Source organism: Salmo trutta, chromosome 12 (genome assembly GCF_901001165.1).
Source record: "Salmo trutta chromosome 12, fSalTru1.1, whole genome shotgun sequence".
Lineage (NCBI taxonomy): Eukaryota > Metazoa > Chordata > Actinopteri > Salmoniformes > Salmonidae > Salmo > Salmo trutta.
Window position 1 is genome coordinate 8668164 of NC_042968.1, and position 18793 is coordinate 8686956.

General features: G+C 42.1%; 2 protein-coding genes across 2 annotated transcripts; one reads left to right on the forward strand and one right to left on the reverse strand.

The window, feature by feature from the left end:
• Nucleotides 1–544: 544 nt before the first annotated feature.
• On the forward strand, nucleotides 545–5120 carry LOC115202869 (NADH dehydrogenase [ubiquinone] iron-sulfur protein 3, mitochondrial). The gene is made up of 7 exons (XM_029766990.1): nucleotides 545–640; nucleotides 2351–2407; nucleotides 2670–2767; nucleotides 3277–3426; nucleotides 3548–3673; nucleotides 4390–4509; nucleotides 4838–5120. The coding sequence occupies exons 1-7, from the start codon at nucleotides 586–588 to the stop codon at nucleotides 4997–4999; spliced, it is 768 nt and encodes a 255-aa protein (XP_029622850.1). The 5' UTR covers nucleotides 545–585; the 3' UTR covers nucleotides 5000–5120.
• Nucleotides 5121–5497: 377 nt separating this feature from the next.
• On the reverse strand, nucleotides 5498–18559 carry LOC115202868 (complement C1q tumor necrosis factor-related protein 4-like). The gene is made up of 2 exons (XM_029766988.1): nucleotides 18400–18559; nucleotides 5498–8890 (listed from the first exon to the last, which is right to left on the reverse strand). The coding sequence occupies exon 2, from the start codon at nucleotides 8883–8885 to the stop codon at nucleotides 7797–7799; it is 1089 nt and encodes a 362-aa protein (XP_029622848.1). The 5' UTR covers nucleotides 8886–8890; nucleotides 18400–18559; the 3' UTR covers nucleotides 5498–7796.
• Nucleotides 18560–18793: the final 234 nt, after the last annotated feature.

Sequence of the window (18793 nt, forward strand, 5' to 3'; positions counted from 1 at the left end):
AGAGCTGTGGCAAGAGAAGTTTATGTTAACTTATCTACCATAAGCCACCTCCATTTTAGAGAATTTGGCAGTACCGGCTACTGGCCTTACAACAGCAGACCACGTGTAACCATGCCAGCCCTGGATATCAGTCTCAACATTCCAAAAGGAGTTGAATGTACCAGAACAGAGACCGGCAACCAGGCTAGTATACATTTTGGATACAAACTAGTATAGCAACAGATAGCCCTTGATGAGATCTATCCAATGTTAAATTACCTGTCTGAAATTTGCATTAAAAGTAAATGGTAAAACAAAGACCATCAACCGTTGATTCTACTGCATCACTTCATCTCTGTAATGGTGGTGACGCAAAAACTTTTAACAAAGATTTATATAACTAAACCAAGATAGACCACAGCCTGTCGTTTACAACGTTGAACAAATGAGTCACAGTGGGCAGAAAAAGCAATGGCAGAGCCAACCACGACCAAGCGAGATCCTAGCACTCGTCTGCATATTTCCGTCAGGGAACGCCTACTCTAAAGTGCGAATGTGCAATAAAAAAAAAAAACAGAAGAAAATTGAATACGTCATTGAAAAAACATGGCGGCATCGTTAGTGCGTTTTGTTCGCGGAGGTTTTAGCAGGACTTTGAATCGTAAGTACATTTCGAGTGTTAACTGTGCACGAACATGCTGTCTTAATGTTTAGTTAATGTGCGTGATAACGTACTTATATTGTTGTTAAGATCGCGCTCTCTGTAGTCGGCCGATTCTCATTTGACCTTCCATCAAATTGGCTAGCAAGTCAGTGGTTATGTTCCAGGTCGGGATTTTAGTTGTCACACTGCGCATCTAGAAGCTTGCTAAACGCAAGTCAGATTTGGATTATCTGCGCAGTACGACTGAAACAGACGACGTCTGGAACGCACATTGTAATGTCAGTTATAAACTGACACTAACAGGCATGTATGCACTATATATACAAAGGTATGTGGACACCCCTTCAAATTTGTGGTTTCGGGAATTTCGGCCACACTCTTTGCTGACAGGTGTATAAAATCGAGCACACAGCCATGCAATCTCCATAGACAAACATTGGCAGTAGAATGGCCATACTGAAGAGCTCAGTGACTTTCAACGTGGCACCGTTGTCAGTTCGTTAAATGTCTGACCTGCTAGAGCCACCCTGGTCAGCACTTACAGTTGTTATTGTGAAGTGGAAACGTCTAGGAGCAACAACGGCTCAGCCGGGAAGTGGCAGGCTCACAGAACTAGACCACCGAGTACTTTAGTGCGTAAAAATCGTCTGTCCTCGGTTGCAACACTCACTACCGAGTTCCAAACTGCCACTGGAGGCAATGTCAGCACAATAACTGTTCGTCGGGAGCTTCATGAAATGGGTTTTCCATGGTCGAGCAGCCACACACAAGCCTAACATCACAATGTGCAATGCCAAGAGTTGGCTGAAGTGGTGTAAAGCTCACTGCCATTGGACTCTGGAGCAGTGGAAACACATTCTCTGGAGTGATGAATCACGCTTTACCATCTGGCAGTCCAACAGACGAATCTGGGTTTGGCGGATGCAAGGAGAACACTACCTCCCCGAATGCATAGTGCCAACTGTAAAGTTCGGTGGAGGAGGAACAATGGTCTGGGGCTGTTCTTCTTGGTTCGGGCTAGGACCCTTAGATACAGTGAAGGGAAATCTTAACGCTACAGCATACAATGACATTCTTGATGACTCGGTGCTTCCAACTTTGTAGCAACAGTTTGGGGAAGCCCTTTCCTATTTCAGGATGACAATGCCCCTGTGCACAAAGTGAGGTCTATACAGAAATGGTTTGTCGAGATTGGTGTGGAAGAACTTAACTGGCCTGCACAGAGCCCTGACCTCAACACCATTGAACACCTTTGGGATGAATTGGAACGCCGACTGCGAGCCATGCCTAATCGCCCAACATCAGTGCCCGACCTCACTAATGTTGTTGTGGCTGAATGGAAGCAAGACCCCGCAGCAAATGTTCCAACATCTAGTATAAAGCCTTCCCAGAAGACTGGAGGCTGTTATAGCAGCAAATGGGGGAGGGACCAACTCCATATTAATGCCCATGATTTTTGAATGAGGTGTTCGACGAGCAGGTGTCCACATACTTTTGGTCATGTAGTGTATCTATTAGCTAGCTATATCCTTATGACAATGTTATGTAGCCATAACAGAGTCAAGTAACGTAAAAGTGTTAGTCACTTAGCCGCTAGTTAGCGAGCAGTCAACTAGCTCAGAGGAGAGGACCATGCTGGTAATCCAACCTGTTTTAACATTAGCTAGCCATTGTGTATGTAATGTTATTTTATGTCATATGTTACAGTTGCAAATCAAAGCCCATGTCTCGTGCAAGCGAGATCCGAGACTACTGAAACAAAACGTAAGTATACCAGTGTCTAATAGAATTCACCCAGGCCGTGGCATTTGTCTTTATGGTGTACATTGCAGATAATCATCATCGGTATGTTGAACCAGCAAAGTCCTAGTCCATCCCCAATGTAGTATAATTATCTAACCGTTTAGTTTTCAATTCCGTCAGTGATCTTTGCGACACTGAATACAACAGATGATTGAGTGCAACAATAACTGTATCGCCTCTTCCTTTTTATTTGAATCTATTTCATGCGCCCATCTCTATGTAGCCACTGTCAGACCCAAGGATGCGGTCACCCATAACCAACTTGCAGCTTTTGGAGAATATGTGGCTGAAATGCTTCCTAAATATGTGCAGCAAGTCCAGGTAAGATAATGTAATTGCAACAACTGTAATGAATACAGTCAGCTTTAACACGAAGACATCCACACAATCATACAATGTTGAGCAACCATTTAGGGAAACTATACTGTAAATCCTAAATGCGTATGGTGCAGCTAAAACATGGAACATACACATAAGGTTACAAAGGAGCCCATACTTGGGAATTAAGCTGGCAACCGGAAGGTTGCTGGTATCACATCCTAGATGCCATTGTGCCCTTGAGCAAGGCACTTAACCCCCCACAACAACAGGTCCCCGGGCACCCAGTGTGGCAGTCCCCCGCACCTCTCCAAAACCTGTTTTGTATGTATATAAATTTTGGAGGGGTTGGGTTAAAAGCGGTTAATTTCGGTTGGACCTTGTGTACAATTGACCACTAAAGTTATCTTAATCTTAATTTACCTTCTTAGAAAGCTTGATGTTTTGTATAGCTAATTGAATGTCATTTTGAAGCCATATGAGCTTCACAAGGATGCATGTTATATCTTCAGGTGACGTGTTACAATGAGTTGGAGGTGATGATCCATCCTGACGGGGTCGTCCCTGTGTTGACCTTCCTGAGAGACCACAGCAACGCTCAGTTCCGAAACATGATTGACCTTACTGCAGTGGACATTCCCACCCGCCAGAATCGCTTTGAGGTACCATTCCGTCCATACCCCCAGCCCCATAAGTAAGAATTTTAACCAGATTGTTTTGACGAACCCTGATCTATTCAGTTTTTTTTTTATGCCTAAGTCTGTTTTCTTTGATGGTGAATAGATTGTGTACAACCTGCTCTCCCTGCGCTACAACTCCCGGATCCGTTTGAAGACCTACACCGACGAGCTCACCCCAGTAGACTCCTCTGTGTCTGTCCACAACGCAGCCAACTGGTACGAGAGGGAGGTAAGTCTGACAGTTACATCGTAAGAATGCTTTGCTTGAAGGGTTCAAAGATTTTAATGTACCATTTTTTGTGTTGGCAGCTCAGGATTTATATTTTGCCTGCCAAAGGCAAATGCTCATGAAAGGATAGGTTTGTAAAACTAGCAGTAATTTACCAAAGTTACTGGATTCTTTGGTAATTAACAAGTAATCTATTGTAACTTTGGTCAGTTATACTCTAATACATTTTTTCTTCTTCTTCATATAGTATACATTTTTTAATCTGTTCATATTCTCCATGAGTTTTTAGTGGAGGCCATATGGTTCAAGAGAAAATATCTAATTATTGAAAAAGAGCATCTAATCAACAATGCCATTATTTCAATTAACTCTGCAACTTTTTCAACTATTGACATTTTTCACAACTGCCAGCAGTTTGGCGTCAATATATTTATAACAAATACATATTGACATAGTAAAATAAGTGTGGGGGGGGAAATATAATGGATATTTCATACTGAAACCCATATATTAAACAACAATGATATTCACTAAGTTGATGGCCACACAGATGGCCAGATATAACTACAGACACCTGGATAATCTGAAGTACCCAAAAAGGCCACTAGATGTCATAAAAACAACATGAATGTTACCAAATTCTGGTAATTTACTGGGAAACTATATACCCTCCCTTTCCAACACTATTAAAGGATATGTTTTGTGCTTGTCATTAGGTGTGGGACATGTATGGAGTTTTCTTCGCCAACCACCCTGACCTGAGACGTATTCTGACAGATTATGGGTTTGAGGGGCATCCATTTAGGAAGGACTTCCCACTGTCTGGATTTGTGGAGGTAAGGTCAGACGTGAATGCTGAGAAATGTCCCATGTAGTTTACATACATTAAAGGCCGAATTATAACCTAATCCTATCCTAAGATCTGTACATGTGACTTCACATTACTGAAGTATTATATCTACCACAGGAGGTTGGTGGCACCTTAATTGGGGAGGACGGGCTCGTGGTAATGGCTGAATGAGTGGAATGGTATCATATGGTTTCCATGTGTTTGATGCCATTTCCATTTGCTCTGTTCCAGCCATTATTATGAGCTGACCTCCCATCGTCAACCTCCACTGGTATCTACCATATTATTCATTCTGTCCATCTGGTACATCTCAGGTGCGTTATGATGACGAGGTGAAGCGTGTGGTGGCAGAGCCTGTGGAGCTCTCACAGGAGTTTCGGAAGTTTGACCTGAACAGCCCATGGGAGGTGTTCCCAGCCCACCGTGAGGCCAAGGCACCTGAGCTGCCAGCTGGGGATAAGCCAGCTGACAAGTAACCATCTACCCCAGTGAGAAAATGCCCACACCTATGTATAATGACTGTACTGTTGATGGACCTATGTCCCGCTTGAGCCCACTAAAGTATTTATGTAAATAAAAACAAAAGGTAAACATTTATTTGTTTGTCTTTGATATTTATTCATTAGTTGGATGTGCTGAGTAGAGATTACATTTTGACTGTGTATGTTTAAACTCTAGTAGACAGTAGCACTAGTAGAAACAGACCTTACCTTACCATAGCAGACCAAAAGAGGGCACTGCATGTTAAAAAGCAGTTCCGTACAGGTTATATTGAATTAAAAAAATATATACTTTTATATTCAAGACCACATAAGATTGAAATATTATTGGATTCAATTGATTTGTATATTTTGAATATTGTTGAGGTTTATTGTCTCGAGTCAATTAGCATCATGCTGATATAAGCTCTCCCTATGGACATGTTCAAGTTCACTGACGTAGATGTGCCTTCTACCAATAAGAGTACAGAAAAATAAACGTTAACTTTATTTATTCTGCTTCACATGTTCCAAAGTATCCATTGTTTAAGAAATATTTTTAACATTTCAAGGAGCCAACAAGAAGCAGACTACTAACACATGGGTTGAATGTACCCAGGGCAAAATTTGATGCAGTTTACAATCATTCATTTATAAGGACAAAGATATAAACACAGGTCACCAGCGTACCACTTACAACAAAGTTATTTACAAAAAAATCATTTATGGATAGAAATACGGTCTCATTACAAAGAAGATCTTCAAAGCTGTTAGATGATTATTCTCCATGACAGCATGCATGAAATTATTAGTCAAAATATTCTCCAAGACTCAATTCCCAATATCATAATGCCTGTTATCTCTCTGGAAATTGATCTCACTGAGCTCTAAGAAATAATACTTTTTGCGGGTTCCTTACTCTCTCAAAAGTTGTCATGCTAGTGGTTTTTAAATATAATTAAAGCTGTTATACAAATTTGGTCCACGCAACTCGAGGACTATTTCCTATTGCAGTCCATGCTCATAATGATTGAAATTAGAACTACAAAGCAAATGCTAAACTACAATTTTCCCATAAAAATTGAAAAATTATACATCCGTTTCATATTTTTAAATTTGCTGTATCGAAAAAGTCATTCCACCCTCAGGGTACAAAAGTTGCCACAATTAGTGACACTTGGACATTAGGGAGTCAAGAGTGTGACGAAGGATGTGCTCCAAAAGTAGGTTGTGTAAGGGCAGCACCACAGGAGTGAGTAATATGCCTGACACAGCAATCACAGGCAGGTAAGCATTTTTCTTCAAGAATCTTGTTCTGGAGGCAGCTCTGCTGAGTGGTCACTTGCTGGCACAGCCACAAAGTCATACAAATCAGATTTTAAGCATAACCTTAACTACACTGCTAACCCTAATGCCTAACCCTAACCTTAAATGAAGATCATAAATAACATTTTGACTGCAGCTGGAGGAAATGGCTCAGTTCTGCCTCCGGGACAAGATTCATGACAAACATCAACCTGCTATTCGCATAGTAGATGACCATTAATTGGGAGACTAACTATTACTGAAATAGTTTCTCATTATTCAGCAAGTGTCACATTTTGTGTTTATTCCTTTTGATAAGATGCTAATTCAAACTGAAAAGGAACAGTACCCAGAGATGGTGTACATAACCCAATAGGCCCACACAACTCAGGATATGACCCAGATGCAGACACAGGAGGCAGATAGTACAGTTCTCATAATATTTATTATACAAGGGGGCAGGTAGAGGTCAGTAATCCAGGGCAGAGTCAATGAGGTACAGAACGGCAGGCAAGGTCAGAGCAGTCAGAACCGGGAAGACTAGAAAACAGCGACCCAAACAGGGGGAAACACGCTGGTAAGACTTGACAAGACTAACTGCCAACAGACTTGTATAAATACACAGGGGATAATGGGGACAAATGGGAGACACCTGGTGGGGGGTGGAGACAAGCACAAAACAGGTGAAACAGCTCAGGGTGTGACATGTAGAGAATCAAAATACAGTATTTGCTGGAGTGTAAAATTAACATTACAATTGGACTATATGCTATGTTTATATGTTGTTTAAATGACCTCTCAAACTGAGACTGTAGTCTGGCACAATCTTAATAGCATTTTTCTCTCTCTTGGGGTGTGTGAATTAAACCGGCACGATTATCATAAGGGATGATATAGGCAATTCAATTTTCTCCACAGCGGTCACCATCTGAAGAAATAAATTAAACTCTGCTAAGTTAGAAATCAAATTATGAGCCTGGTGCCCCGAGGTCCAAAACTAGCATGTTCTCTGTGAGGATGTGCTCAGACTTCAAGCTACAACAAGGATGAGTATGGTGTCTGTATTCATCCAATGGACAGCCCTGCACTGTAAGAAGTCATTTATTCTAAATGTTGATCATGCTTTTTGGTTCAAAATGCCATTTTATTTAATTGTGATCAGACACTGGCCTTAACAGAAACTCACTCTGAAAGGAAGGAAAATACACATTTTGACACAAAACAAGTGTCCCCATTATTTCACCATGCCTTTCAAGACATTGATAAAGGTATGTTAAAAATCCAGATAAGTATTAACTGAGACATCATATCCTGAAAATATCAGAAACGCTAGCACATAGTAACATCTTCATTAATGCAAGACTGCAAGTTGGAGTTTGACAAAGTAAACCCATTGAAAGAATTAGCTGGACATAGAATAATTGAGTGTAGTAGGTCCACAGCCAACTGTGTTCTTCAACACTGTCCCTTATGGCTTCCGGCTCTGCTGTTACTGCTGATTGGTGGCTGGTTTTTGTATTTCTGGATAGACCAGGAATCCAGTGAAGGTAATATACTTGGCATGGTTGCTGTATGCTCCAAAGCCATCGCGCTGGTGGCTATAAAGCCAGACGATATCACCCCGGCGCAGAGACAGCATCAGACTCTGGCTCTGCAGAGCCTTCTCGGTATCACTGTCATCGTAGATCATGGCCTGCACCTCCAGGTGGTTCTTCATCAGCTTGATTGACAGGGTTTTGTGGGGAAGCTTGCCAGCATTGAAGGAGAAGAAGTAGGCTCCTGGAATACGGCAGGTGAATACACCTTCGGTGACGTTAAAGTCAGCGCCAATGTTGACAAAGTCTGTGTCAAAGGTGATAGGACGGTGCTCTGTGAAGCCCTGGTCCACCCCTATGATGCTCTGAGTGCGGCCAACGGAGAAGGCTGACCTCTGGTCCTCCTCTTTATCCTCTACCTCCTCTCTCTTCTCTACGTTGTCCCTTTCTCCCAGCCCATCCTGGTCTGTTAGGGTGTGGTCATTGGCATTCGCATCGTTTCCATACATGGGAGTTGGGTCCTCGTGCTTGGGGTCTTGGAAGGTGTAGGTGTCAGGGTAGATTAGGTAGCCGTTAAAGGTGGTGTAGTGACCTGTGTTGCTGTAGATGGCATAGCGGGGATCACCGTGAAGGCGGAGCCAGACTGTGTCACCAAAGTCCAGCTGCAGCATGGCGCTTTGGCTCTGCACCTTACGCTCCTCTCCCGCATTCTCATCGTACACAATTGCCTGCACCTCATTCCTGTTCTTCATTAGCATGACTGACAGATCACGACTGGGGAACTTCCCCACTGTGAAGGAGAAGTAGTATGCTCCGGGGATGCGGCAGCGGAACAGGCCTGCCTTTGGATCAAAGTCCCCACCGATGTTAACATACTCCTTGTCAAAGGTCACCACCATCTTTGGTCCACCCTCCATGCTGCTGGTGCGTGCCACTGAAAAGGCAGAACGCAGTTCTGCATCCTCGGGCAGGCGAGCGAAGGCCCACGTGCAGGTTACCTGACACATCAGGCCAATCAGGAGACGGCTAGCTGGTATAGTCATCTTTCCTGTTGGGAAAAAGTTTGGCCCAGTTAATTAAACAACAAAAAGTCAGGTGCTTAATCTCAATATAATACACAACAGATATACCATAGCAAACCAAAAGAGAGCACTGTGTGCATGTTAAAAAGCAGGTCCGTAGCAGTGTGATACCATGGTGCAGGTTATATATGAATTGACTGTATGTCAACAATCGAATAGCTCAAGGCTTTGCCAGCTCAATTGAGAAGTAAAATCAGAAACAAGTGAGATTGTTATTAGTGATTCAATACCACCTGGATCCATTGAGGAATGAATCTTCTCTGAGACACTTGCTTTGAAAATATGTTTACCCCAAAACGGAAGCAGCATTAATACATTCCTAATTAGCATTTCATTTTACCTGGCTAATGGAGGAACAAAAAGAGAGACAAGAATATTTGCCCTTCGCTGGCCGAGGTGCCAAACCAACTGGAGAAAACACACCTTCATCTTCACCCAAAGTCATCCGTTTACTCAACACCAGTTATATCATGACTTAACCCTCTCCTGTCTCATCACTACAGTATATTGATCCCAATATCTTTGTAAATGTGATAGTGCTTTGACAAAAGGGGCTTGCTTTGAAACACGCCAGCGATCAACATCATTGAAAGGAATTAAGCTGCTGTCCTGAACCTACTTTTATAATTGCGTCTTTGTAAATGTTTTAACATTCTCTATGTGCAAGTTACTATAGTCAGTGAGCATAATTAAGTGCCCCATTTAAAGGCTCGATCCAAAATACAAAGTCACGCTAATCGGACTGTTTCTTTTTATTGAGGGTAAACAAAGTCTGGCCTACTAGGTCCTGTCATCTGTCAAATGTCTGTGTGTGTTGCAGTAAATATTGATTTTAGGATCAAGGCAGGCAGATTTCGATATCATACAGTAATTTCCTAGTATGGCTACTAAAGTTCAAAACATCTATTTGTCTAAGGAGATCTTCTCTTCCTGCCTGTGTGGAGTCATCACTAAAGCCATAACAGAAGTGGACCTGTCAGAAGGAGTTTCAGACAACGTCTTAAATTTACTTTATCAACTTACAGTAGGTTATTCCATGGGGAGTCTTATCATTTCAAACAGAAAAGAAGGAATTAAACAGAAAAAAAAGAGATCCCATGGGATTGATATGACTATTTATAAAACAGCACTTGGACTGACATGAACACAACACACATAGTTATCTTCCTTTCCTCTGTCATTGAAGGGGGGGTTGAACGAGATTTGCGTCTTGGCGGTGTGGATTCCATGTGGGTGTTATGTTTGCTATATCGCACTCTAGCAGTTATTGCTGCTTGTCCTTCTCGAGTCACGGTCGCAAGATTTCGCCCTCAAAAATAGTCCGATTTCATCTAAGATAAATCAAGAAATCTCTAATTAATTTGGACTTTTTTTTTTTTCCAACTTTCTCACTGTCTATTACCGGAGTGTCCGTCTGGCAGAGTTTCATAGCAAATCATGTTATACAACAGGTCGCGGCAGAACACAAGATGCTTGCGAATTGGTATGAATTCTGGAATATTGACAAGTAGTTGGCATGTGCGCGTCTCAATTCTCCTTTTGACCAAAACAGTGATCATTGAGTCTGCCACTATCAAACACATTAGAAAGTGGCCACTCGATAAAGGGCTTATCAGCCAATTTGTGTTCTTTCAACATAACATTGGTAACGTGTTGGGGCGCTGAGTAACGTGGGCAGGTCTGTCTCACTGTCTGTAGGTTCTGCCGTACAATTGGATCGAGGACAATCAGTGCAGCTGTTTCTCCGTGCTTGACAATTCTCCCTAGGCGTTAGCATCCCGTGTTAGTGGGCATGATCGAAATCACCCCTGAAATATCCAATGGAACTAGGAATGCGGTACAAAGGCAATCCTCCCGGTTGTTCTGGAGAAGTTCCCAACGCTGTTTAATTAGACGCGGTGGCGAACCACAATATCCATTCATCCAATTACACGCGTTAACCCTTTACTGACTAGAGACGAGTCTGTAGCTCACAGTGATAATTATGGTCAGGCCATGTGAATCAAACCTTTTTCATTATAACAGCTGTTGCAAATCTCAGTTTTGGAAGATACTGACTTTATGATAAAAAATGATATAGTCTTTAAACATTGTAGTAAATTTGTACACTGACTAAAATCGATGCAACATAGGCCGTTTTCAACTAGATACATTTTTTGGGGGGGGGTTCAGCTGCTCTTTAAGTACTGTGGGGCTATCGGTGAACGACATTTATAGTACTGTATGACAGCAGCCTCAAGGATTTGCTGCAATTCTGCATTTGACTAGCCTGCTGCAAAGAGGTTGCTCATTTCTTCATGGTTGATGCAGTGACATGTTGAAACCTGCTCCATGAGCGCAGCATCCCTGTTTCCATCCAAAGATGAATCAATCGCTAGTGAATAAATCTAAATGGCAAGCTGACTGAGGGCTGAGTCTTGCCCTTACAGTGAATGTGACATTGTCTGTGTAGATATTCATCTTCAATTGCATTGGAGACATTTACAATTATGTTTTTCTATTCAACCAAATATCAACAGAATACATAATCACTTGTATTTTGAATGTTGATAGCTTTGTTTGTAATTATTTCATATTTTGAAATCTATTTTGAATGTGTGCATGTTTTTTTAGGGACACTGCAATAACCAGGGGGAATGAGAGTCCAAAATAAGTTGTAGTGAGCAGCATTTCCTCACTTTAATGCTGTTGGTGAAAAGCATTCCACCACGCTGAGCCATCTGCTAGAGGTGATAACAAACAAATGCTCAGAAATGAATAAGTCCCAATGGTGGCCAAATAGTCTCATCCCTGGAGTGTCGATGGATCCATAAGTGGGCCTAGGTTGTGGAATGTTAATTTAGATAAGTGCAATAGTAGACTCTCAGTTAAGGGATATTACTTAAATGTAAATATTAGCCTATCGTACGTTTGCAATGAAAATAATCAATTTTGGGAAGTATATTCTCGTAGTATACTTAAGTAAAATGTCACATGATATATAACAAATATAATATATGTTATATGTACAATATACAGGGCATTTGGAAAGTATTCACCCTTTACCCCTTTACTTTTTCCACATTTTGTTACGGTAAAGCCTTATTCTAAAATGTATTAAATTATTGTTTTTTCCTCATCAATCTACACACAATACCCCATAATGACAAAGCAAAAACAGGTTTTTAGAAAAATCTGCAAATGTATTAAAACATTTAAAAAACACATACCTTATTTACATAAGTATTCAGACCCTTTGCTATGAGACTCAAAATTGAGCTCAGGTGCATCCTGTTTACATTGATCATCCTTGAGATGTTTCTACAACTTGATTGGAGTCCACCTGTGGTAAATTCAATTGATTGGACATGATTTGGAAAGGCACACACCTGTCATATAAGGTCCCACAGTCGACAGTGCATGTCAGAGCAAAAACCAAGTCATGAGGTTGAAGGAATTGTCCGCAGAGCTCCGAGACAGGATTGTGTTGAGGCACAGATCTGGGGAAGGGTACGAAAACATTTCTGCAGCATTGAAGGTTCCCAAGAACACAGTAACCTCCATCATTCTTAAATGGAAGAAATTTGGAACTACCAAGGCTCTTCTAAGAGCTGGCTGCCCATCCTAACTGAGCAATTGGGGGAGAAGGGCCTTGGTCAGGGAGGTGACCAAGAACCTAATGGTCACTCAGAGAGCTCCAGAGTTCCTCTGCGGAGATAGGATAAACTTCCAGAAGGACAACCATCTCTACAGCACTCCACCAATCAGGCCTTTATGGTAGAGTGGCCAGACAGAAGCCACTCCTCATTAAAAGGTACATGACAACCCGCTTGGAGTTTGCCAAAAGGCACCTAAAGACTCTTAGACCATGAGAAACAATATTCTCTGACTCTCAAGATTCTCTGACATTTTCAACCTCTCCCTGTCCGAGTCTGTAATACCAACATGTTTTAAGCAGACCACCATAGTGCCTGTGCCCAAGAACACTAAGGCTACCGCCCTGTAGCACTCACGTCTGTAGCCATGAAGTGCTTTGAAAAGGCTGGTCATGGCTCACATCAACACCATTGTCCCAGAAACCCTAGACCCACTCCAATTTGCATACCGCCCCAACAGATCCACAGATGATGCATCTCTATTGCACTCCACACTGCCCTTTCCCACCTGGACAGAAGGAACACCTATGTGAGAATGCTATTCACTGACTACAGCTCAGTGTTCAAAGCTCATCAATAAGTTAAGGACCCTGGGACGAAACACCTCCATCTGCAACTGGATCCAGGTGGTAAGGGTAGGTAACAACACATCTGCCACGCTGATCCTCAACACAGGGGCCCCTCAGGGGTGCGTGCTCAGCCCCCTCTGTACTCCCTCTTCACTCATGACTGCATGGACAGGCACGACTCCAACACCATCATTAAGTTTGCCGATGACACAACAGTAGTAGGCATGATCACCGACAACGGCGAGACAGCCTATAGGGAGGAGGTCAGAGAGCTGGCCGTGTGGTGCCAGGACAACAACCTCTCCCTCAACGTGATCAAGACAAAGGAGATGATTGTGGACTACAGGAAAAAGAGGACTGAGCATACCCCATTCTCATCGACGGGGCTGCAGTGGAGCAGGTTGAGAGCTTCAAGTTCCTTGGTGTCCACATCACCAACAAACTAACATGGTCCAAGCACACCAAGACAGTTGGAAAGAGGGCACGACAAAACCTATTCCCCCTCGGGAGACTGAAAATATTTTTCCTCAGATCCTCAAAAGGTTCTACAGCTGCATCATCGAGAGCATCCTGACTGGTTGCATCACTGCCTGGTATGGCAGCTGCTCGGCCTCCCACCGCAAGGCACAACAGAGGGTAGTGTGAACGGCCCAGTACATCACTGGGGCTAAGCTCCCTGCCATCCAGGACCTCTATCCCAGGTGGTGTCAGAGGAAGGCCCTAAAAATTGTCAAAGACTCCAGCCACCCTAATCATAGACTGTTCTCTCTGTACCGGTACCCCCCTGTATATAGTCTCGCTATTGTTATTTTACTGCTGCTCTTTAATTACTTGTTACTTTTATTTCTTATCTGTATTTATTTATATATTTTTTAAACTGCATTGTTGGTTAGGGGCTCGTAAGTAAGCATTTCACTGTAAGGTCTACATCTGTTGTATTCAGGGCATGTGACTAATGCAATTTGATTTGATGAAACCAAGACTGAACACTTTGGCCTGAATGCCAAGCATCACGTCTGGAGGAAGCCTGGCACCATCCCTACGGTGAAGCATGGTGGTGGCAGCATCAGGCAGCATCATGCTGTGGGGATGTTTTTCAGCGGCAGGGACTGGAATACTAGGCAGGATCGAGGGAAAGATGAACAGAGCAAAGTACATGTCTTGGTTCACCTTCCAACAGGACAACGACACTAAGCACACAGCCAAGATAATGCAGGAGTAGCTTGGGGACAACGCTTTGTCTGCTGAATCTTGTAAGCAGGAAGACAGGATTACAAAAACCTCGACATTTGGCATTGACCCACAAAAACATGTAATCAAGCACAAACTAATTTGCGCAAGCACATGACCGTGGCAATAGCACTGCTGTCAAAGGTAAACATCAACAGTGTTTATAATTATGCCCTGATGATTAGGTTTTCAATAACCCAGCATAACCACCTCTTAAAAATAACCTAAAAGTAACAGCCATCCAGGAGTTGTTTATATAGGATTATGTTCATCAGACATCATGTTGCTACAGCATATTTCAGATTCATGTTATATGATACACAAGGTTTAAATGAAATAGACACACAGAAACACAGTGGAATCATATCCATATTCAAACTTTGACAAAAATCTATATTTGTTTATTGCGTTCTAATTTTTTGGGGTCTATTTTCAAATATGAGAAGTGGCTTCTCTTATTTATTCCTATTTTTATTCTATGCTTCTTATTATATTTCCACTTACAGAATATACTACACAGAGGATAATACTGTATATCCCACTCGTGGAAATCAACAGAGAAAAACACAAGACTTGTGTGAAATGTGTTTTTACACTTTCAAGGAACATCATTGCCACACACCTAAAGGTAATGAGAGGCAATCTCAATGAGCGTGCCACTTAATCTCTCTCATAGGCATAAAGTGGTGAAATAGTCCCATATGATCAGCCTCTTTACATGACCTGCTCAATCCTAATTCCAGCATAATAGCATCCCTCTGTCAGCTAACTGTGGTAATTAATGTAATCATACATGAAAATGAGGTGTACCGCCACTATGCCATAGTTACAACCCTGTAGGCACCAGACATATGGCTGATACCATAACTTTTGTCATCCTATCATTGATCTATGACCAACAGTTCATTTGCTTAGTTGGTGCATTTATCAATGGAAGATGTGCGTACATTACATGTTATTGTAAATTTAAGCTAAAGTTAAGTGTTGACTGAAGATTTTCCTCTCAATAAACTCACCACTCTTCTCTGCATTTCCAAAATGTACATTTTTGCTTAGCGTCACCTACTTCTGCTGTCACGCCCTGATCTGTTTCATCTGTTCCTGTGATTGTCTCCACCCCCTCCAGGTGTCTCTTATTTTCCCCAGTGTATTTATCCCTGTGTTTCCTGTCTCTCTGTGCCAGTTTGTCTCTGTATGTTTGTCAAGTCAACCAGTGTGTTTTTCCCCGTACCCTTTTTTGCTATTCTCTTTTTGATAGTCTTCTCGGGTTTGACCCCTGTCTGACTCTGGACTACTTTCCCACCTGCCTGATCATCCTGCCTGCCCTGACCTTGATTCTGCCTGCCCTTCGGTACCTTTTGGACTCTGAACTGGTGTTGACCCTTTTGCCTGTCCACGACCATTCTCTTGCCTTACCCTATTGGATGAATAAATATTGTAAAACTCCAACCATCTGCCTCCTGTATCTGCATCTGGGTCTCGCCTTGTGCCATGATATCTGCTTTGAATAAGGATGGTTTTTATTATCTTTGCACCACTGACATTGGGGATCAGATGGATATTTTCTTCGAAAGTGCAGGTGACTGACCAATGGTTAAGCCAGTTTAGGTACATCTACCCCTGAGTGTGGATGCATATCAAAGTGCAGACTTCAGTCAGAGGACACTGGTATCTGAGATGATATGACGGGTCCCTGCCGCTTCTGTCCCTCTTATTAGTCACATCCTCGCCAGATGTCATCTCACTGCTCAAGTGGAGCCTTAACACGAGGCATTGATCTGTCACCATCTGGGGTCATTGGCTCAAACGAGAGAAAAGGGGTAGGAGAGAGTGAGCCAGCAACAGAGGGAAATGAGAGCAAAGAGCTTTTTAAAATGTCAGGCTTGAGAATCTGTATCTGTGAAACTATTTGATGTTTTGCGCATACCACCATGATTAAAAAACGGAGAGGAAAAGCTTTCCCTGCACTGGCTCTTGATGCACAGTCCCATCATTTATAATGTGACAGCAGTAATGACTCAGGAGTACACAGACACAGTCCATTAACAGCGAAGCACGGTTGGTGTTCGATCTACACCCTACCAACAGGAGCAAGACACCTGGTGAGAATCTCACATATTGATTGTGTGAAGAGAAGAGGCTCACTGAGCAGTTGACTTGACAGCTCCCCAAACGGGTCCATAGTTGGACTGGATTCAAATGGGTCTCAAGATTTAAAGTGCTGAGGAAGACTCGCAGCAAAGAGTATCAAACACAGTCACTGTTTGGGGACTGAAGGGACCTCTTCACAACAACCACTGCCCATGGGACAATATATGAAACTCAGTGGTGGAAAAAGTACCCAATTGTCATACTTGAGTAAAAGTAAAGATATCTTAATAGCAAATGACTCAAGTAAAAGTCACCCAGTAAAATCCTACTTGAGTAAAAGTCTAAAAGTATTTGGTTTTAAATATACTTAAGTATCAAAAGTATAAATCATTTCACATTCCTTATATTAAGAAAACCAGACAGTGCTATTTTCTTGTTTTTTTTATTCACGGCTAGCCAGGGGCACACTAACACGCAGACATAATTTACAAACTTTAGGATGTGTTTAGTGAGTCTGCCAGATCAGAGGCAGTAGGGATGACCAGGGATTTTTGATAAGTGTGTGAATTAGACCATTTTCCTGTCCTGCTAAGCATTCAAAATGTAACGAGTATTTTGGGTGTCCGGGAAAATGTATGGAGTAAAAAGTACATTTATTTTCTTTTGCAATGTAGTGAAGCAAAAGTTGTCAGAAATATAAATACTCAAAAAAACGACTTAAGTAGTACTTTAAAGTATTTTTACTTAAGTACTTTACACCATTGATGAAACTGCCAGGTCCACTTCTCTCTTTCCTTGATGAACATGGTATGGGTACTCATTATACATGATACTCCCATCAGCATTATCATCAAATCAAATTTTATTGGTCGCGTACACAGTTTAGCCGGTGTTCTTTTGTGCGCAGCGAAAGGCTTATGTTCCTCGTTCCTATCAATCAATGCAGTAAATTATGCACAATTATCCTTCCAAATCCCTCTATCCTACAATATCATAAACCTCTGCAGTAGGGCAAGATTAGTTGCACTGGAACATTTTAAAATTAGGAAGATTTAATATTAGCAAAAAAAAATGAAATACCATAATGACATTGATATTACCTCTGTGTGAAATATCAAACACTTTGATGTTTAACAGTCTTCTTTAGTATTGTAAACTTTTGTGGTTAAAACCAGAGATCTAGATACTTAGCTACATGCGTAGTGACAACTCTGACGAATGTGTGTATGACTGAGCCTGTAATCCTCCCACTCACATTTTGAAGAAAAAAAAATGAAAACATCAACTCCCTCTGACTAGGACACCTGCCTGACCGAGTTTGCGTTTGTCTCTTTGTTTCTTTCTGCTTTTATGTACCAATTGGAATTGGTTAAGATTATAGCCCCCTCTGTGTTTTATCATCTCCTTTCTTCTCTATACCTCCCACTGTTGTTGTTGACAGATCAACCTGAATCTGGGATTTGGTGGGAGATGATAGGTGCTCTTTCTTTGTTAGCATTCTCCATGTGCTGTAGATGAATATTCTATATACCATGCCCACGCATCCTCCTGCGAGATGTTATTACCTTCTTCTGGTCCATGCATTGGAAACACTCAAATATGAACAAAGGAAGAGAAATTGAGAATACAGCAGGGGATGTACATAGGCAGAGAGCATTGTTGCTGGAGTCACCTAATAAACCACAATCTCAAGGCTACAGCAATCCTCTCACCTCCCTGAGATGAAGAGGGGTACATGATAGATAAAATGATACATTCCTATTTACTCAGCAGTGTTTGGCACCCCGTCCAGATTCCGTATTGATGTTGCTGTAGATCGGTGCAGACAAATAACGCATGTTGCTTAGACGCAACAAGATTCTAAAATGCACAACATCTACTTCATGCAAGAGAAGAAAAAAAAGTAGCCCCCTCTATACTGCAGTAATCCTTCAGTCAAGGTGTCCTTACCTCTGTGTAGTAGACTGTGCTGTAGGAGAGAAATGCTCAAAGTTCTCCAAAAGAGCTCTGCACCAGGAAGCGTTCGCTGTCCTTGTGTGTATCAACCTGCTGCTGCTGTCTGGGAGGCTGTGTAAGCAGCACACCCACATATATATACACACTCACTGGAGAATATGAGAGTGATAAAGGGGCTCCTCATCTGATCAGGGAGACTCTGGAAGTGCAGAGCGCTCCTCTACTAAGGCATTTTCGGAAGCGGGGTGACACAAGGGGGGGGATTGGAAAAGGTGGGGGGGGATTTTTGATGTGATATCTTGGCATGATCTTCCATGTATCTCAAACAGATTGTGTTTACAGAATGAGCCTATATTTTCTAATTGGATGTTTGTGAATGTTTGTTTGT